This window comes from Alligator sinensis, unplaced genomic scaffold (assembly GCF_000455745.1).
Source record: "Alligator sinensis unplaced genomic scaffold, ASM45574v1 scaffold829_1, whole genome shotgun sequence".
Taxonomy (NCBI): domain Eukaryota; kingdom Metazoa; phylum Chordata; order Crocodylia; family Alligatoridae; genus Alligator; species Alligator sinensis.
The window spans coordinates 954,540-975,247 of record NW_005842399.1 but is presented as its reverse complement, the minus strand read 5'-3'; the positions used below and the strand labels follow the sequence as shown (position 1 = coordinate 975,247).

The 20,708-nt window shown below is 44.7% G+C and overlaps 1 protein-coding gene across 1 annotated transcript in view; it reads left to right on the top strand.

Moving 5' to 3' along the window:
- The window catches only part of CFAP77 (cilia and flagella associated protein 77), a 91,237-nt gene that overhangs the window by 35,186 nt on the left and 35,343 nt on the right, over positions 1-20,708 (top strand). The window contains exons 2-3 of the mRNA XM_014522805.2: positions 19,473-19,572; positions 20,377-20,605. Of these exons, the coding sequence (XP_014378291.1) occupies positions 19,473-19,572; positions 20,377-20,605 (329 nt within the window). The remainder of the gene's footprint in view (positions 1-19,472; positions 19,573-20,376; positions 20,606-20,708) is intronic.

The following is a 20,708-nucleotide window of genomic DNA, read 5'->3' as shown; positions in this document are numbered from 1 at the left end:
TCCAGGTGTGCTGTGGAGGTCCGATCTGGGGAGACCCCATCCTCCACAGCTCACAGGTGGTTGGGGCAGGATTAGCATACCCTCAGTCACCCGGCACCCCCAACCATTCCCCTCTGAAGAGGTGATTTGCAAAGCCACAGGGTTCACTGAAGACCTACGGCTTCACATATAGCCCATTTTGGAGCCTGGTATGAAGGTTTCCATGTTCCCTCCCTGCACAAAGATCCCCAGAACCTGGTGGTGAGGAACAAGACTTTAGTCCTAATTTATACAGGGGAGGGTTTCCCTAATCTTCTAAAAGAAATACAGGTCCCACATAAGCATTTGGTGCATTTTTAGGACTTGGACAACTAATGAAAAGGTACACCTGAAAAGCACAAAAAGCCTCACAGTGGGTATTGTATGGAAACTTATCTATCTTTAACAAAATGCTACCCCCTCCCCCCCTCTTCCCCATAATTGCCTTGTTATTGTCATTGGTGTCATTGTTCATCGTCTCGTCCCTCGAGAGGCCCCTGGGAGCACTTCTGCCTTAGCTAAACCAATATCTCCTGCAATAACCCCCTGCAGTTTCCTCTTTGCTGTCCCATGTTGAATAAATCCTCCATCTCTGTTTACTGAATGACCATAAAGACGTGATTGAAGTTTCTGATTTATGGTTTCCTTTGGACTGAGGAGCAAGGCCGATAATGCCAGAGCCTGTTTTGCTGACTGCTTTTGACAGGATACATGCACGGGGCTCTCTGAAAGAGCAGAAACAGCCAAGCAAAGATATTCCATGTACACAATGCACGCTCATATGCCTGTGCTTAATCTACATGTGCTTCCATAGCGCCTTCCAGCCAAACCGTGCAGGTCTTGCTATTTATCCTCATGTAGCTCCTTCCGGGTTCCACAAACACAGTTTCTTTGTTTGGACCACCCCCCCAGAGACCATCTCTGCCAAAGCACTCCCACTCCTACAGAAACAGAGCAGCGTAGCCCTTGCGATCAGAGTTTTGATAGCCAATAAGGCTGAAATGCCTGACCTCAGCAAGTAACGGCAAGTGATAGAGCAACCGAGAAAACGCCGCACTCCGCGAAAGCAAGAATTAATTTTCTAGAAGCAACCACATTTCCATTTTCCTATTTATGGTAGCAGATTGGTGGAACCAATGTGGAAACTCTGGAGTATCTGTTGGCACGGGATAGGCATCGTTCACATCTGGGCATTTACATGCTTTCAGAACAGCTGTCCAATGCCACCATGGGCTGAGACCACTCGTACAAGTTCAGCCCCATCCCTAGAGTAGTTTAGGGAACAGGTCGCGTGATGGCCACTGTGACTGTGCTACCTAAAAGTACTGCTGCTGTAGTGTCCGGCTGCCCCTTTGGGAACTGCATGCACCAGGATGCATCAGTACTTGGATTCTGCTCATCCTTTGCCCTTAAGAGCTACCTCCTCTGAACCCTGCTGAGATTTAGGTTGGTAATATAAGCCCCAAACCTAAACAGAGTACTTCACTTCCACGTACATTGAACCAATATTCTGTCCAATCTTGTGGCCACGTTAAATTTACTCTCCTCTGGTTCACGGCCATTTATACCAATTCTAATCTCAACCGGAACCTATAAAACTCTTACAACATGATGCAGTCCTAAATTAAATGCATTTTAACATCCCTATATAACCAGAGAGTCTTTGCTCTTTAAAATTAATGCGTGTGACTGAGAAGGGAACCTCTCCCGGAAAATTTATTCCACGTTATTGAAGGCAAAAAACCCTCCAAACCCCAACCCTTTACTGCACCTTCTTCAGGAGCAAAGACTATTTTGTGTGCTGTAGTGAGGTATTTGTAATAATGAAAGCATCGTCTGCTTTATAGTTAGTCAAACACAAACAGAAAAGGAATAGTAGACTTCTGTGAGCAGCAGTGTTTGTGTGATGCCTGGTAATATTTTTCCTTAGTGCATTACAAAAGAAAAAAAAACAGCAAGATAAAAATATCTTCCATTTTCTCCCTAATTTGTAGTTTTCTGGTGTTAGCAAGGCTTATAAGACACATGCTCCCAATTAGCTGCTCCTCTTAATTTAAATGCTTCATAAATTATCTCCTGCGCTTGTGGATTATCACTTCATAATGCGAGTTAGCATTTAAATAAATAGCTGCGATGTAGGAAATTAGAGAGGTTTACTGTCTGAGGCAGCAGCATAATGAAGGAAAATACCACAGCAGCTGAACAGGGGTTGGGGGAGAGATGATAAGACAAATATATATTTTTCTTTACTTTTTAGCAGCCAAATTTGGACTGCAGAAGAGAAAATATGGGTCAGAACTCCAACAGAGCAGAATCCTTTTGTAATAGTTGAGTAAGTAGGGAACACACACAATTGCTAAGCACATAAAACATCTGATTTAGCAAATAGGATGCAATTATGAAGTGGGTTTTTAGGGCCAACTCTTGCTTGCCTTGGTCACAAGAGTAGCCCTTCTGAAGCCAGTGGGATTACTCATGCATATCAGTTGAGCAGCATTTGACCCTTGATGTTTTAGGCTTTGAACAAAATTAATGAGTAAAGACAAAACCAAAGCGAGTAAAGCTAGGATTTTACAATTGGGTGGAGAAAATAACGAGGAAAATCACAAGCAGGATTAAAGAAAATCTAGTTAAACAAAGGGCAAATATGATGACAATTCTTTTGTACTTTGAAGAACAGTCCCCACATTTTTAGCATAAGCAAGAAGAGGCCACAGGCTATGACAGTAGCTTTGACCCTTGGAGGCAAATATCTTGTGTTACCTTTGCAATCCCAACCTGGCTTCCCAGACTGTTGATACAAAAAAAAAATAGCAAGGTGAAGCAGAATAAGAACGAAAACCTCGCAATGATCCCGTGAGGAATTAAAGACCTCATCAAATGTTCGCTGGTCTGGCCCTTGATGTCAAGGCAATTTTCCTGCTCCTGCTCTCTGGGCAAGATGCCACTAGGTGTCAATCACGCTTGACTCCCATTGACTCCATAGGGAACAGAAGGCACTCAGCCCCTGGTGGGATCGGTTTGTCTCCCACACAGCCCAAGGTTTCACATTACAGCGCTCAGTGAAGTTTGCTCAGCTGTTATGCCTCCCATCTCCCTCGCTCGCTCACACACGAGAGCCCCAACATGTCAAAATCATGGATATTTCTCAAAAAACCCCATGAAAATCATAGACTCCATGACAGCCTTGACCAAAGTCCAGCCTTAGGCAGCTGTAAAGTTATTAGTCACATTATTTCCCGGAGAAACAGTTTGACACATTAGGATTTCACGGCAACGACTGTAAGTGTAATGAGCAGGGTGCGATTTTGCTTGCTAGGGTCTGCAGTTAAATTGCAGCGTGCTGAATCCATTTTGCTGTAGGACAGAGTAAACGCTATGGGCCAGATTCTTCCCTCGCCGACACGTGCAAGCCTCTCGGGGCTTCGTAGGAGCTTGGTTTGTAACTGCTGGTGCAGCTAGGACCCCACTTGGTTTTATATACCTGAAAATCCGGGGGCAAATTCTGTCCTCATTTATATCCCTGCACTTGAAATGATTTCAGTTGAATTGCATGGGTGTCACACCTGGTAGAATTTTCCTCTATATCTTCACCCATCTCTGCTTCCTCTCTTCTGTTCATTTGATCTGATTTTTCTAACAATCAGAGGCTGAAATCAGCTCTCTGTTACACCCGCAAATATTCTCAAGTCAGTGGGTGAAAGCTGAACCTGACCCACTGTGTACACAGATACATCCCCATTGCATTCATGACGGATACAATTATTAGAGGCTGTATGTTTCCTTGACGCGACGTCACTGTCAGGGGAGAGGCAGGAGGGGGGCACGGAGAAGTAAATACGCTGGGCCACTTCAGAATAGCAGATCCTGCCCTGTTCATATCACAAAAACACGTCGGTGACAAAAGCCGAAGCTAGAAGCTGTGCAAAAGAAGATACTCCATAAAGCCCACCCTTACAACTCATGTGCATGTACACAGAGGGAATATTAGTGCAGCTATTTCACTCCATATTTTGAGACAGGTGCCCTTAGGTTGAGTACTACCAAGTCAATTCTGGTGCACCTGAAACGGTTAGGCTTTTTTTCTTTCCTGACCTTACAAATAGCATAAGTGCTTCCTAGAGCATTTCTTCTCTTTAGGCAGCCGCAACATCCAATAAGTTTCAGCTTCTGGAAGCGAAATCCGGGCATCGCTGAAATGAATAGCAAAACTCCTACGGACTGCAAGAGGCTAAGGATTTCTTCCTAGACCTTTTGAGGGACATTTGAAGCCATTGCAGCCTTTTGCTTTAAAGTGCAATCTCTCTATGAAGTGTCATTTTGGAGAAATTGGGGAATTCCATGACAGTCTGCCAAGAGTTTTAACAAACGTGCTCAATTTACCAGAAAAGGGGTTATTTTTGGTCGTCTTGTACCCTCCCTTCCTCCCACCCCATCTCTGAAAGCCAGTAAGAGTCCTGAGCTTCTCACTCACCACCCTGCAGTAATAAAGGTTCTGGAGGCCCCAACGTACCATCCCCGACATCTGCAACCCCAACGTACTCTGTGACATATTTGCATCTTCATTATCTTATGACGGTGTCCTCTGTGACAGCCGCTGCGTTTGCACAAGTATAACTGATCTGTTCATTGGTGCATTTTTTTTTAGTTGGAAGGACTAGAATCCAGTTCCTTCTACCTTAGTGGCTCTGCAGATCTGAGATTAAAACACAGTAAAAGCTTAAAAAGGTGATCTCATTAAGACACAGGGAGCAGATCTGTTTAGTAAGAAGGTGCTGCTTTTTTTTTTTTTTTTTTTTTAACTTAGTCACCTTCCAGTGTAAAGGAAGGGGTGGAGAAGAGAATAAATCACACTTTATATTGTAAAATTGGACCCTGCTGCCTATATCTTTCCACCTGATCTACTAATCATATTCCTTCAAATGTTATATCCCTGACCCTTGTAAAGGGATTGCAATGAAGGCGTTTTTTAAGCTTCATTTTAATAAGTCAATATGAAAGCTCAAAATTATTTAAAGCTTCTTAAATAGGATTACATTTGATTTCTTATGGGAATAGTGGGGGATAGTCAAGTGAAGATGTTCTGTCCTGCTGAGGTTTTATTACATTAAAGAAACAGCATCCTTTTTGATAAGGAACACTAACTTCTCTACTATGAAAACAAAGATGATTTTGTACAGGAGGTATCAGAAGTTGGGACCTTTCTATTGTAAATACCCCAGTGTTATTCAGTGCAAAGTTTCAGTGGAAAACCTTAAACAAGGGGGTTACCTACATTTAAGATTGCTTGCTAGGCACATATATTTTGTTCTAGAGGTCACTAGAGGTACTGTCCGTGGTCAAATTCTGCCTTTCAGTGGACACGGTAACTACACTAAAGGCAATAATATTTAAGACTGAGATTCAGCCCCAAGACTCGGAGTTTTATGCCAGGGGAAAGTGAATCTGACTGCAGCTGTCAGCACAGTTTAGTCACCTTCCATCCTTAGAAAGGCCTGAGCCCACATTCTGGTTTCAGTGATACTTTCAACTCCCCTCATATCATGTTGTCTGTCCATTGCTCTCTATTAAGCCCAGAATGATTTCTGAGGAAGGTGTGGAGGAACTAGCTTGGCTTTGGGGTTGCATTGGGTGCAAGTCAGGGCCAACCTCAGAGTTACAGAGAGATTTTCTTAGGGTTGAACAAGGAGGCTTGTGTCAGGAGTGAAGCAGGTTTCCTTATGTCAGGAATCTGAGGAACAGAGAAAGCATCAGAGCCAGAAAGGAACCACAAGTGTGGACACCTAGTCCCATGCTCTAATGACAGGAAGGATAAGCTACCACAATTTAGCTTTCACTTACTACAGAGCAAGCACATGCACGCTTACTGCAGAGGCATGGCAGGCACCCACCCACTTTGAATTCACCCCACCTTGTTCTTTTATCCATAGCCACAAAGTCTTGGTCATTCTAGGAGTCACAAGGAGGCGAGTATCATGGCATTTCATAGATTTTAGCGTTGGAAGGGACCTATTAGGTCATCGAGTCCGACCCCTGCCCCGGGCAGGAAAGAGGGACAGCACCACCTCCCTTGGAAGTGTATTCCATATTTTGGCAACCCTCACTGTAAAGAATTTTTTCCTGATGTCCAATCTAAATGTGCTCTCCTTCAATTTGGGCATCCACACCCAGTGATAGGCTCAAGCCAAGGGCCAAGATGTGACAACCTGTGAGTTTTGGAAAGTTCAGGTTTGGCCTAAAACTTTGCAGCTCCGGCCCAACTGCATACGCACCCATTATGCCCGGGCCACCTGTCCCCTTTCCTTCCCGCCACCCATCCTTGAGTGATGCATTCAGTGCAAGAAGTCTCTCCTTCCTTGCTTGCTAGCTTTGGAGAAGAAATGCTCCGGTGTGCATAAATCACCCATTACACCATCATTAGAGAGGGCAGATTCACTTTTCTGGCCCTAAACACTGGCAAGAGACTCCAATTTGGCCAAAAATTGAAAGCAAAGTTAACAACAGAAGGAAGCTAAGTTTTCAGCATTTGCATTTTGATCAGAAAGAAACACCTCAATAGATTTCACCTTTCTGCTTTGCACTTGCTGAATGACTGTCACAGTGGAATCAGCGGAGAGAGCACTATTGAACAAGAGCCTGTTCATTTATGAATGATAAAGTAATTCGCTGTGTAGCCAGCAAGATAAGCAGAGAGCTCTGGGTTCAATAGCAAACCCCCCACAGACCTGGACAGCGCAAACTTGAAATTTGATATTCCAGAAGCCACCATCTTCTCTCCAAGGCTGTATCAAAAGAGCCAAGTTATATGGAAAACAAGACAGTAACATGTGGGGCATTGTCATGCCCAAGTTGCCTAACCTAGCAGTACATTAGAAGTCAAGAAACAGGACAATAACTATTTACAAGTTCCCAGAAACTGGGAGCAAATTGTAGTTCTCAAGTGAAAACTAAAAGGCCAGTGCTAAAGAAGAATGAAAGTACTGGGTCCGTAAATACTTTCATATCTGGCTGGCCCTTTAAAACCAAAACGATAGAGTTCATTTGCATTTAGATCTCTTTGGCTCCCTCTTTTCATCTAAAGACAAATCCTCACAAAGGCTGCTTAATTAGACCAAATTAGATTTCCACCTAGTGGCTTGTCATTCATTAGAAAACGCTGTTCTTTTTTTCTATTTTGGTAATTATAGGCTGGTCTCACAGTGTTCACTTCAGACTCGAGGTCTGACTAGCATTCATGATTTTGTGCAGATGAGAGGAAAATTATTCAGTCCCATCAGGTCTGCCCATTTTACAAGTTGGATAAAGATCATCACTGGAGTCTTTTATGTAATGGGGTATCCTCTTTCTTAAGTCTTTAATGATTAATTGTAATAGCATATCTCATGGTAATTTTCAAGACTAAAAGCTAAGTACAAACAGTTCTTGCATGAAGCTACTGTACCAGAAGGCAGTCTCTCTCCCATGGATGCACGTACTTCCATTCTCTCTCTGAAGCCTCCCCTGCAACCTTTTATCGTCACTTGTGTACCAGAAGTACCCACAGGATTATGACCCCATTGCTCTAGGTTCTGGGCATACGCACGTGTATGCTCCTTGCTGGAGGAATTCACTATTGCAATACACAGGACAGCCAAACCATGAAGAAGTGGGTGTGTTTTGATCTCCAGTTAGGAAGAGCTAAGGTTGCTTTGAGCTCTGAGAGTTAAAAGCAGGCCCCACCAAAGTAAAGAGCCACTCCAATAGGGCCATGGTTTCACCTGCTTTGCCAAATGAGACGGGTTGTAGGAGGCGAACCCAAGAACTGAATTCACGGGACCCCATCTAGTGCTTTAACCTCAACACCATCCCGTCTTCTCACTCTGGTGTATAGCCCCTACTGACTGCGTCTTCGGGCTGTGGACTTCACACTTACGCTTCTCTAAAATCCTGAAAAATCGAACCCAGGAAACTTACCCCTCTCACTCTCCATCCTGCCTCAGAGAGCCATTCAAGCATTTTAATCACTTATTTTCAAAGGGGGCTTTGAGAGCATAGCACCTTTCCTTTCACAAGGAGCAACTTAAATAGAGTTCTACCCTGACGCTCTCCCATACTCTCCAGGAGCTAGAGGGGAGCATGCATTTCTGCTTTAAACTACAGAACTTACAGCCACATATTAATACCACGTACTCCACACTGCTCCATCAGCCAGTTGCCACCGCATTGTTGCCTGCCATCAGAGAGTAGGATGAGACATGGCATAAAGCAGAAAAGGAGATGTCGCTCCAGCTGTCCTACCTCCCAATCCAACTCACCCTACACACTGCCATGCAGCCTTCTCTCAGGCCCTGTCAAGGGCAAGTTACCACCTCTTCAGCCCAAACACATGAATAAGGCAATCAGGAGGCTTAAGGCTTAGGGACAGATCCCAAATTCCAAGCATTAAATAAAAAATCATCTTCTAGTCAAGTGAAAGCTAGAAAGCAGCTCACGAGGCAGGAGGAGGTGGAAAAGGAGGGCTAAATCTCCAGTTAGGTATGGCATAACCTTGAAGTCGCGTCCATCTTCCAAGCCTGATGCACTTCCAGAATCCATCCTACTCCAGTGTCTGCAGTCCGCTCAACAAGCCAGAACCAAAAGAAACCCTATTGCAAAAGTGCAACTAAACTGAGTTCATAAAGACTGAGAGAAGGGCCATGAACAACTTGGGGCAAGGTTTATGGTAGCTGGTTGGGAAGAAGAGGGAATTAGGAGGGATTGGGGCAGGTGCTCTCTGGTTTTGTGCAACTACTTAGTCTTGCCTCCCCAGACAAGTCTGCCTCAGAAGTTATGAAGTGTTTTGAACCTAGTAATTTATTACCCAGGCACAGAGTTGTCAACCCTTTAGCACATGTAGGTGGCTGCAAAGGTTCAGCCTGATCACCCTTATTTTCAATGTTTGAACTACACTGAGAGACAGTCCTTAGATGTGTCATGAGATCTTTAATTCAGTGGAGGCTGGTGACCTCTGAATGCAGATAAGCCAAACAGGCATGAAGGTGCCACTTGCAACCAGTTTGCAATAGCGGAGGTAAGGGCCATGAAATCTAACCCGTAGAGGGGTGACCCCGGCCGACCTACCCTCACAAGTCTCGGAGGTTTTCATTATTTGGAAAGCAACTCTTACACAGGGAAAGCGTTTCAAAGCCAGGCAGAGCACTTAGCACTTCCTCCTCCAGGTCCTCTACAAACATTAAACCTTGCAACTCCCATCCGTGAAACTGAGACACAGGGCTTGTGTCCTGTCACCAGGTCTCACCTTAAAGGCTGCAGGATGACTGCTATCTCAGTGCCAGTTCTCACGAGCACTCAAACCCATCCTGCTCTCTCCATCCCTAGCTTAACTACTTCTTGAAATTCCTCTGGACAAAAATATAGTGAAATACATCACAGTACAAGTTACTGGAGCTGAGGCTGGATCTCTCCCTTGGCAGGAAAAAAAAAAATCACTAGGAAGAACACATTTTCCCTTCCAAAACTACATGACGTGCCTTTCAATGATTCTATAAAAAATAAAAAGAAATAAATGAAAAGAGAATGACCCTTGCTCTTGTCAAAACTTGAAACAGTCCAGTAGCTCTTTGATTCTCTTTCTGAAGTATTCCTGTCGCTGTCTTACTTATTTATCCAAGATTCACTCCCAACTTGCAAGACTCGCTCGCAATTGCTGTTCAACACTTTTGACCTTTCACTCATTTCCCGACCAAATCAGACACCCGCCGGCTGTTTAATTTTATTATTGCCTCCCAGTGTTGTATGCAAGATGGCATGAGCACGGTAGAAGGCAGTAGATGGGTACCAACTGGCTCTGCCACTGATTTACAGGTACCCTCGAGCAAGTTTCTTCATATACTCCCTCAGCTATTAACAATCCTGGTGAAGGCCGATGAGCCATCCTGTTTTCTCCTCCCCACACTTGAACGAGGCGTTGGAGTCTGTTCTGTGTCCTGACAGCGGAAAGGGGCAAGAAAGGCCTTCTGCGGAGTATCCTCGGAGCAAGGCCATTGTAGCAGAGGATCACCCTTTGGTTTCTATGTTAATTTTATACTCAACACAAAGGTGATAAGTGAACTCCTCCCAAGACATTTTCCATAATACAGAGAATGAGTCCAATGTACTAGTGAATTTCCTTAGCATTTTTTCTGATCCATATTACAACTTTCTCTTATGAGGACATGTAAAAATCCATGTTAAGAATCGCTATAATTAAGTCATTCTTTTTTCTCTTTCGTCTCAGCCCAACTAATATTTCAGTCATTAACCAAACTAATCTGTGCTCAGGGCTTCTGTTATAGTTTCTATGGGGTTTATTAGAGCTGGTGAAAAAAATTAACTGGAACATTATTTATTTATTTATTTATTTTTAAAGAACGAGCTTTTTGTCAAAGCAGTCGGTTTCTTTTGAAAGTTTTCTGAGCTGTCAGCAAAGAACCCAAAACTGGAGTATTTGGGGGTTTCAGTTTTTTGCTTTTTCTGTCCTTTTATTCACCCCCCTTCGGCTCCCCTTCCCCACTTCTTTGCCTTTTGTCTATGCAAATGTATTAAGGAAGGAAGAAAGTTAAAAACCCAAAAAACCCAACAAGAAAGGTGGGAAAAGGAACATTTCCCCTTCCAACAAAAACCTGAAACATCACTGCATGTTTTAAAGAAAATCTCTCTCAGGTTTCCAGGCAAAATAATGACAGTATTCTAGGCAGCGCAGTGTTTCTAGAATGCCAATCACTAATATCTGGGGTCTCTAATACAATAAGAAAAAAGGTGTAAATGGAAAGGTATGTACCATCCTGAGAACTTGGTCACTTGCTGAATGCTTATTGTAGTCAGTCTGTTATTGTGCTGAGGTTCCTGTGAAAACTCGGTGTTTGACCTGGGGCAGGAGAGCAATGAAGCTTGGCCCAGTGTTCGATGGGCTAACGTTCAGCACCAAAACTATGTCCATTGGCTCCTTCATACTCTGTTTCAGCCATGTACTCTCCCTTTAATCTCCACAGCCAGCCAAAGGGTCTGATTTTGTAGTCCTTGCCTGGGCGAGATGCCTAATAAGAGGTCCCCAAGGCCTGTGTAAGGTCCAGGCCCATAAGTCAAGATGCAGACTGAAGTCCAAATGTCCTCGGATAAACCCGAGCAACCTCAAAGTCAGTGGGCAAGGTCTGCAGGTGGTGCAAATTGGTTCAGCTCCACTGAAGGCAACGTGCCAGCTATCACCAGCAGAGGACTGGGTTCAATGAACTGACCATGGGTGTAGCTGCAAGTTAGTTTGGCCTTCATTGAGAACATAAAAAGCATAATGAGGATGTAGCACAAAAGGCAACTGGGAGAACAAGGTGAGCTACATCACCCTTCCAGCCCTGATATCATCATTTCCTGTTAATTGCTCTCCTGTCCCATGTGGCTTCTACTGCCCCACCTTGTAAATGGTGTTCATCCTGCGCACTTGCCTGGAGGGGCAAATTGATGCAGACAGCACTACCTGACCACTTACACCAGGAAGTGCATTTCTCCCCATGCTGTGGGATTTTTGCAGCAGAATTGTTGGGGGACTAGAAAACCATAGCTGCATCTAGCACAAGGACCATTTAGCTCTTCTTCTCCTTTAAAAAACATTGTGTTGTGCAACACCCAGGTTATTTAAAAACTCTCAAAACTCAGCTTCAACTCACCCAGCATCAAGTGTTTTGGTTAAGTCATTACCCTATCAAGTATAATAGCCGATATTAAATATGTGCAGTGTGGGCGAGGTGAAGCTGATGGCGCTAATATTAGCCATTGAGTATTGGGGTTTTGAGTCTCTTATTAATGTACCAGTCATTTATTCACTACAAGAGTCTCGCTGAATGCACTGGGCTGGTTGTGTAGGACACAGGAATAGGGGCTGGAGAGGTTAGCTCATAAAGGTCTAACCTTTACTGTTCAATATAAATTAGGTTTTTGCATTTAGCAGCAACAGGGTATTGCCTATTTGTACTGGCACACATGGCTCATTCTCCCATCTGCATCATATTATGAACAAGTGTCATAGGTACTGTCCTGCTTCAGCAGTCATATTCAGGTGTCACCGATATATTATGCAGCCCTCTTTACTTTCACTCTGGCAGCAGGGACTTCGAGCTAGAGATCTGAACACAAACCTGAGCCAGGAACCCATACAGATCGTGGTGCCCGCTACAACCCTGGATTTATTTTGCAGTCTTTCACAAGTCAATTAACCTCTCTGCCTCAGTTTTCCCAGCTGCCATCCAAGGATTATTGCTTAATGACGTGTTGTGAGGATTAATAAATTAGGACCAAATATTGTGGGCCTTAATCAAGCAAAACTCCTCTCAAGCTTGACCTTTACTGTTTATGAAAGGCTTTGAAGATGGCAAGTGCTGCTGCTGCTGATTATTATTATTCTGCTCAAGAATGGAAGTTGCAAGGAGTTGGCTCCATATAAAAGTACCTGCCAGCTAGTGCTTGGTAGCATTTCTCCAGAGCTAACTACCCTGGATCCGTTTTAAAAAAAAGATTCACATTTTACTAACCATTTCCAGCAAGGGGGGAGGGGGCAAATTTTGCTTCCTCTTTTCCCACCCCCTTAAAAAAAAAAGCCTCAAAATTTGCCTTTTTTCAAACACTGAACATTCCCGTCCTCATCTACCTAAACCTGATGTTGAGCTACTGTCCCCCAGAGGCTCTCAGTAGCTCAGATCTGATGTATCCCCGCACTTTGTAGCTCACCGCCTTCTTAGAGTGTAATCAAACATCAAGCTAAGTAGCAAATAAATCTCCCGATCTCATAAGCTGCACAGCGAGATCATGTAAATGCAAATGAGGGGCTTGATTTCAAGCTGTCGCGGGGGGAAGGGGGGAAAAAATGCTGGGCCTTGTCACTGCAATCACTTCACTCTGCAAGTGCAGTAAATCAGCAATAATAATAGTAATGGCAGCATGATGGGAGGCTTTACTGTACAAGGGGGTGTAATGAAAAGTAGAACAGAAGGTAAGGAAAGAAACAGGGCTGTATGGATTGAAAATGCACAGGCGTGGGGTTTGCAGGCTGCCAAAGGCCACGGAGTCAGCAAGGAGGGGACCGGGCATCCCCACCTGAATAAAGGCATCGAGAGAATTCATGAATTTCCAGAGCATCCCCTCCCTGGCGAAGGGCTGCGTTCGATACAGGGATTAAAAATACATGCCTCCATCTCTCTCCGCAGCACTCTGTTAGCAATCTGTTTTTCTATCCCTCTCGCTATCTAAATCTGCATAAAGGGATTAGCAGGAGGGAGTGTTTAGAAGCTGGCAGTTCAGCTCGAGGCACGCCAAAATGTTTGCCACAAGACGTGGAACACCCAAAATGGCTGTGTTTTGTCTCAAATTTTAAGCATATCCCAGATTCACACCGTCACGGGCCCATTTTCAACTGCTTTTATTACTCTGATGCAGTGACGGATTCACCTCTCTCCCGGCGCTATTGCAGTATAGGGTTTAGATCACGCAGCTGAGCAATTGATCCCACCCGGCAGACGGCAGCAGCGCAAATGGGCTTCATATTAACTGTACATGTATGACCATGTACACATATGACCATGTACACGCCAATGCGCAATGGCTCCATTTGAGAGTCCTATTGAGAAAAGAATTGCTGGGTAAAGCGCATTCGGTTTAAAATGGGGTATACTGCTTTGTAGAGGAACTGGTATAATTTGATCCTCATAAAAGCACCGGTAAAGAACAAATAGAAACAGTCAGGTGATAAGCACATGCCTCTCTCATTCCAGGAGAGACGTGATCTCTGCAGGAGGTACTGGGAATGCTTCGGGAAACACTTGGCTAGTCTTTTCTGAATGAACTGAACAGATAAACAATATTTAAGACGCCTGATTTTCCTCGCTCAGGTCGTAAAAGGAGAAAACTTGCAGAAGGTACCCAGAGAAAATTAGGACCGCCTGGGATGGAGAGAGAGATGGTTTTAATTAGAGCTGAGAGGTGGGAAATAAGGCAGAGAGATGACATCTTAATGAGGTTTAATGAAGTTGTCTGCTGATGGGGACAGCTGTCAGACAGATCTGTATTCCAGCCAAGCAGCTTTGTGACAGGCTAAACCTAAAAGAGAGGCAACGTTGGTGGGTCAGAGAAAGAAATCAGGAGCCTTCCCATCACCGGTGGGCACTTCTCTCGAATGCTCAGTCATGCAGTGCGTCTAATCAACTGATGACAAACAATCTGAACGGGCTAACGCGGTTATATCCACTCTGCTGGTTTGCAAACGAGACGAACGTTAATCCTTGATTCAGGTGCCTTCCTTGCATCACCAATACAGGTTCTTCCTTGAGTATCCGATTGGTTGGGTTCAGGGAGGAAGGAGATCCAATCCTGACAGGGACTCTGACCCTCCCAGGTCCACTGATGTCCATAAGAGTCATGCCTTGGTGGAGATTTGACCCATCAGGCTAAACTCCCTGTTGTCCTTGCACATTGCAGCAGGGCAAAGGGGCTCTAAAATGCCATCAAACCAAAATGCCAGTACTGTGCCCCCCATCCACAGCAGTGCCAACGTCTACTGAAAGCACGGGGAAAAGGACATCGGGTCCACGGCCTGGGAAGTAGATGGGCTGCAAGCACTAAAGAATCCTGCTCCTGCCGTTTCCCTTCCCATTCAAGATTTACTCAATTAAGTGTTATTAAGCAGATTTGCAATGTTACAGGCCTTTCCTCTCCTTTTTCCAGGCTGTCAGTGGGATTTCTCCTCCCCTAACCACACATCTTCAATTTTAATAACTAATTTCTGACCTTGCATCTTCATTTGCTGGGATCTCAGGCTAAGATCCCAGGGAAACGCCTGCCCTCGTGTTTTTGAAAAATGCTACACCGTTTCCCTTGTATATCAATGACAAGAAACCTAAAAATAGCTAGCACACCAAAGCCTTATAAAAGGCAGAAAAAAAATAGATCAACAATGAAAGCTAGTTTATCATTTCTTGCAACAGTTTATACATCTTCAGCTTGCGTCCCTGGAACAGGCACAGTACGTCTTTATTTATGGTTTATTATTACTAAGCTGTATTCACAGTATAATAGTACCCAGAGGCCATGGTCAGCCCCAGTCTGCTAGGCACCGTGCCCGTAGAAGACAACCAGGTTCTGGTCCCAGCAAGAGATTTGAAGGAGGGCTGTCCGTGTGATTTAGCCAGGAGTACTCCAGTTTCTCTAGAAGAACACAATACTAATATCTGTTCACCACAAAAAAAATCAATGGCCTTCCATACTGCAGGGATGCTGAAATGTTGTAACCACAACAAGAAGGAAGACTTGCTTGGCAATATATCTTTCATTGAACCAACCATACAATCAGGAGGGATGTTAGATAAGCTTTTGGCACCAAATGGCCTTCCTCAACTCGGAAAGAAGAGAGGTGCAATGCAGAAAGACACAGAGGTGGAAGTGGATTCAGAAAGCCCCAGACCTTTGCAAAGTCTTTTCAGCAAATGCCATGAGAAAGTCTATTTCTTGGGTGACGAGAGAGCTCTCAAAATCCAGACTGTTCTTCCCAGAGCTGCCTAAACACTTCCCATTTGGGATGGAAAGAAGTTTGCAAACATTGCATCCAACACAGTTTGCATTAGAGCTACGGGTTTGCAGGCCCTGTAGTTTTGGGGAGTTAGCTTGCCTGTGTTTGATCACGGCTAGGTAAAATGCAGCGCTTGCTGGTTTGCCGGAAATTGAAAATGAACAAACTTAATGAATAAACAGTGACCTGCATAGTCTCGTAAGCAAGAAAATGCGATTCAGACCATGGCACAAAGCACCACATTTTCCATTTCCATTGCTGCAGCCCAGGGAACAGGGGAAAAAGGCCTCAACCAACGTCTTCCATGATGAACGCAATTTGATACAATCGCATTCAGATCCCCACCTCCACTGAAGAGCTCTTCAGCTCAGGGGTAGGTGGAGTCTGGGTCCTGCCACAGGCTAGGACTGAAAAAGCCAAGGGTAGGTCAATATTCATCAGCCACATGGTTCCTAAAACCTGTCTACGTGAAAGCACTAATGATTAGCTCATCCCCAGAGATTGTAACCAAGCAATCCCATGTGAAGAAACAGATAAAATAGATAAAAATAAAGCCAAGGGGGAGATCTAAAAGGTGTTTTATTTTTCTCTCCATGCACCCGTTTCCAGATCTGAATGGAATGGCTTTCTGAATCCTGTAGGCAGGTGCTGCGCATTAGAGCAGGGCGATGTACCGTCCTTTGCCACCATCTCTTTCATGACCCACTTGGTTTATACTCAGGCTTAGTAGGGAGGACAGGGTTTAGTCCACCGAGGTGTAAATACCTCCCTTAATCACACAAGCATATTGACTCTGGAGTGCAACAATATGCACTTTGATAGCACTGTGTCACAGCTGATACTTTCTAAGCATTCACCTGGGGATAGAGCTAGAGCAGACTTTCAGGCCTTCCCTTCTCCCAGGCTGACCCAGCACACAGGGTCTCTGAAAGATGTGTTTTTAATGCATTCACACAGGCTAAACTCTGCTTTAGTGGGGGGCTTCATTACCTGGCCTTGCTCCAACCATTTGATAGCAGAAGTCTGCAAGGCAGGGGCATGGGCTGTCTGGCAGCCAGGTACCACCCCTTCCCCCACCTCCATGCCCTCTTCCTTTCAAAAGTCAATAAGATTTCAAGATGCACGTGGCTTACGTCACCGTGGAGATCATGGTCCAAAGAAAGGAGTGAACTGGGGTCAATTAAGCCCAGAACCTGGATATGTGCAGTCAGGTGTTCGTAGTTTTACTCTTCGGAGCCACAACCACCACTCACTATTTTCCCTTTTCTTTCCTCTCCATCCCCCCGACCCCAGTTGTCTGTACTTGGCTTCTTAAGAATTATTGATCATTCCTGGCCATGAGCGAAAACACAACAGGATCTTCTTGTACAGTCAGTTCCCATTTTCTAAAGGAATCCATGATTTCTAAAAGGTATAAATGCAGCCAAAGAAGATATAATGGCTTGTAGCTGTGCGGGCCGGGAGCGGTCCAAGGCTTTCGGGGGCGCGCAGCGGGCTGTGGCCGGGAGCCCGAAACGGTAGGGCGTGTACTTTTGCACGACGGACTAGAATTAGGCACGGACTCGTAGCGGTTAATTAAAGATTGTTTTACTTACACCATAGGTGGTCGCGGTGCAGGCAGGAAAAACTTTCTTGAGTTGCGGTTACAGACAAACACAAGTGGAGTTTGCTAGGCTCCACTGAAGACACACGCACGGAGTTTGCTAGGCTCCGCAAAAACAAACACGAGAGCTCTGGATACCCTTGACGAGCGCGCAAAACCGTAGATACGTCTTAAGAATTTAACGAATGAGACGGGAAGAGGTTGGTGGTTGATCAGGCCGCCGAACTCCTCTGAGACACACACAAAGTTTCTATTACTCTGCCGCGTGCTCAGAGTCCCCACGAGATGGTTGTGGAGTCCTCTACAACTTGGGCGGAAACCGCTCAAGCCTCTTATACGACTAGCAAGCCAATCGCTAGCCGCCACGTGGGAATAATTTAGAAACAGCCAATATTGGGAAACAAATTTACATACGGGTGGCGGGAACTCCTTTGCACCGGGGTTTTCTCTCTGCAGCTGAGAACTGCACCGTGCAAAGAAAGCTCCATGTGGCGGGAAATAATTCTGCAGTGCCGAAGCGCGCACACAATCATTGGGTCATGACAGTAGCCACTAGAAAGCTACCATCTGCAGCCAGCCTCTCCAGCCACCTTGTTCAATCAAGTGGATTTACCCAGCTAACCCAACAGATCTGGACATCTACTATTTCCATAGTTTGACTCTGTGCATTTTGAAATATGCCAAGGCCCTCTTTTCCAGGGAATCCAGTATAGCTTGTGATTTGGGAACAAATTCATACAACCATCACCATTTCACACACAGCTTTGAGTTCAGTGACTCCTGCTGACTTTCACCAAATTTTTATTTTAAGGCTTGGATGCATCTGAAAATGGGAGAGCAGGATTCAGACATGCACAGTGCAAAACTAAAGCAAAGACTGACATGACTTTCCCTAGGCAGAAAGGGAAATCTATGAATCAGGTTGCATTTTTGCGCTCATCACCATCATTCCCATCCAGCAGTCCAAACTCGCTTGCAGATGCAAACAACTGCTGCAGAAGAGCGAGGCGCCTAGTGGACATCAAATGCAATGAAGGACTTGGAAGGTTTGGATACACAGACATCAAAGAACCTCATTTTTAGGGCAAGACAAAAATAACATTCAACAGAACAAAAATGGAATAATGGAAACGTGGCGAGAGAAAGCATGGCCACGTGCAAAAGTTCCTGAGAACTTCCTCAACAAAGCATGGTGTTGCACAAACGGCTAGTTTCGTGCCCCTGGAGGCTTGTCCAATCCACTCTAGGAGAGAGTCTCTCACACAGGCTGGGTCCAATTTTAGATTTATTGTTTGCAAACAAGTTCGACAAGGGAGCTTAATTTACTTAAATCCGTGTAGACCCCAAACAGAGTCTGGGGTTCCTTTTTATAGCTAACATAAACAAAAGATTTTAACGTGTCGCGTAATTATTGGCAGCCCAAGTATTACGTCTTACAACATATGTCTAGCAGGTACATGTTCTATGACGGTTTACATACATGTCTCATTTACATCTTAAATCTCCTCCCTGGGGCCGTCCTTAAGTCCATTTCGGTCATTCTTCGGTCAAGGTCTGAGTTCTTCACATCAGCATCTTTCCCTGTCCCTCTTCTCTTATCTCTCGTAAGGAGTTATTTGTTGCATCTGTTCCTGGCTATATCTGCAGAAGTCTAGTGCTACTCGTAAATCTATCATTGGCCTATATACCTTAGCAGAAGCAAGTGTGATAATATGCAGAAGCAATTGTGTAGTGAAGCCAAACAGTTTTCAGCTGTGAAGCCTTTGTGTAGTGAGATGAGACATTTTTATCACGCAGCTGCTATACAAACGTTATTGCAAAATCATAATGACTAGATTATAACATATTTTTACCACAATGGCCATCTCTTTCTGCAGGTCGCTTCTTGGACAATAAGCGTAGTTACAGGGCTTGTCCACAACAGGAAACAAACCACTGCTGAAAATGGTTGTGGCCCAACATGTGCTCCTAGCCCAACTTCACCGGACAAACCCTCTCCTGCAAACCTTGCCTTGTTGCTAAGTCCAGCTGAACACAATCTTTATTAATCATATGAAGATAAGGTTCCAACTAGGGACTGTTGTCTGAGCCTGCTCAGAGCAAGTCTAATTGACATGCTACTTAAAAACAACACCAACCCACCTATATATGGCTCCCAACATTGGGAACTTCTTAAGATGTTCCTCTGGGCTAGGCTTAGTCTGCCTGTCTAATCAGAATCTGTTACATATTCTGTTTTCAGGGGTTCTGACTTGTTAAGCAAGACCTTTGCCTTTCTTCTTTCAGCCAGAACTTGGAAAACCTCGGAGAAGTTCCTACACTCTTCCAGGCCCCGATTTTACGTATGGGTTATGCATTCGTGGGACCGATGGAGGTGTGCCTGAAGGTATGATAGTGATGCTATCAGAGGTGGGTCCACCCCACCTAGGTATCATTTGCAAGTTTCTAGTTAACGATATGCCTTTTTCCCCGTTGAGCTAAGGATGGAGAGTAGGAATGCTAACATTTTACTCAATTACATGAATGCAGTCTGTGACATTTGGTAGCTTCTAGGAAAGCAGCTTTCTTGGCCTCATCTTGATCTAGGATGGAGCCATCAGTGGCCAGCCATAGGTATAGTAGCACCAGTGAAACCTAGGGAATGTAGACCAAGAGACTTGCAAGGGGCGCCAAGTGAGCTTATCCCTGCTTGAGTCAGAACAACATCAAACAGTGCAAATCACGGATTTCCTTTTCCTGACTTGGGCCTTATATTGGCCTGGTTACTGCAGGTGCCATCCACTGAGCTCTAATAGCACTGAGTCAAACGTAGTAAATGGACTGGCCCATTCCTGTGCAAGCTTTTGGTACCATACTAAAATCCAGCACCGACATGAAGGCTTTGTCAAATGGCTTTTCCAACCCACCTGGAGAGAAGCAGTTTGCATGGAAAAAAAAATTAAAATCTCTGCGTCAGATATGGATTTTCCTCAGTTCTTGAGATTCTCACTGAGAACCAAACTGAAGTGAACCTGGCTAAATCTGCCCCTATGCAAAGGACTTGCAAAAAGTCCTCGATGCATTGTTGCATTATATGCACTAGACTTAAGTCTGTGCCCTCTGCACAGAATAAGTCATTCACCTAGGACGAGTCATCCAAATGATTTAACACCTTTCTCTTCTGCTTCTTTTATTCTGTTCTATGCCTTAGCAATAGGCCACTGGCACGCAATGAAGCCCAGGCCTCCTTCCCTAAGGGAGAGGCCACGTAATTACATAGCCATGAATCGTGGAGCTCTTAAGGCTGGTTACGTCACAGCTCGGGAATTCAACCTGTACCGCCATGTCAAGGACATTCGCTGCAAAGAGGAAGATGGAAGTCGCTTTAAGAAAGCCCCACCAAGCCTGCCTCCAGACATGACTTTTGGAATCACAGCACGGTAAGTTGGTGGAGAGGGAAACCCTGTGGCTTTTTAAGGATTAGATTCTCCACTCACATCCTCAAGTCTATGACTTCAATCAGTGATGGTAGTGCGATTTGGG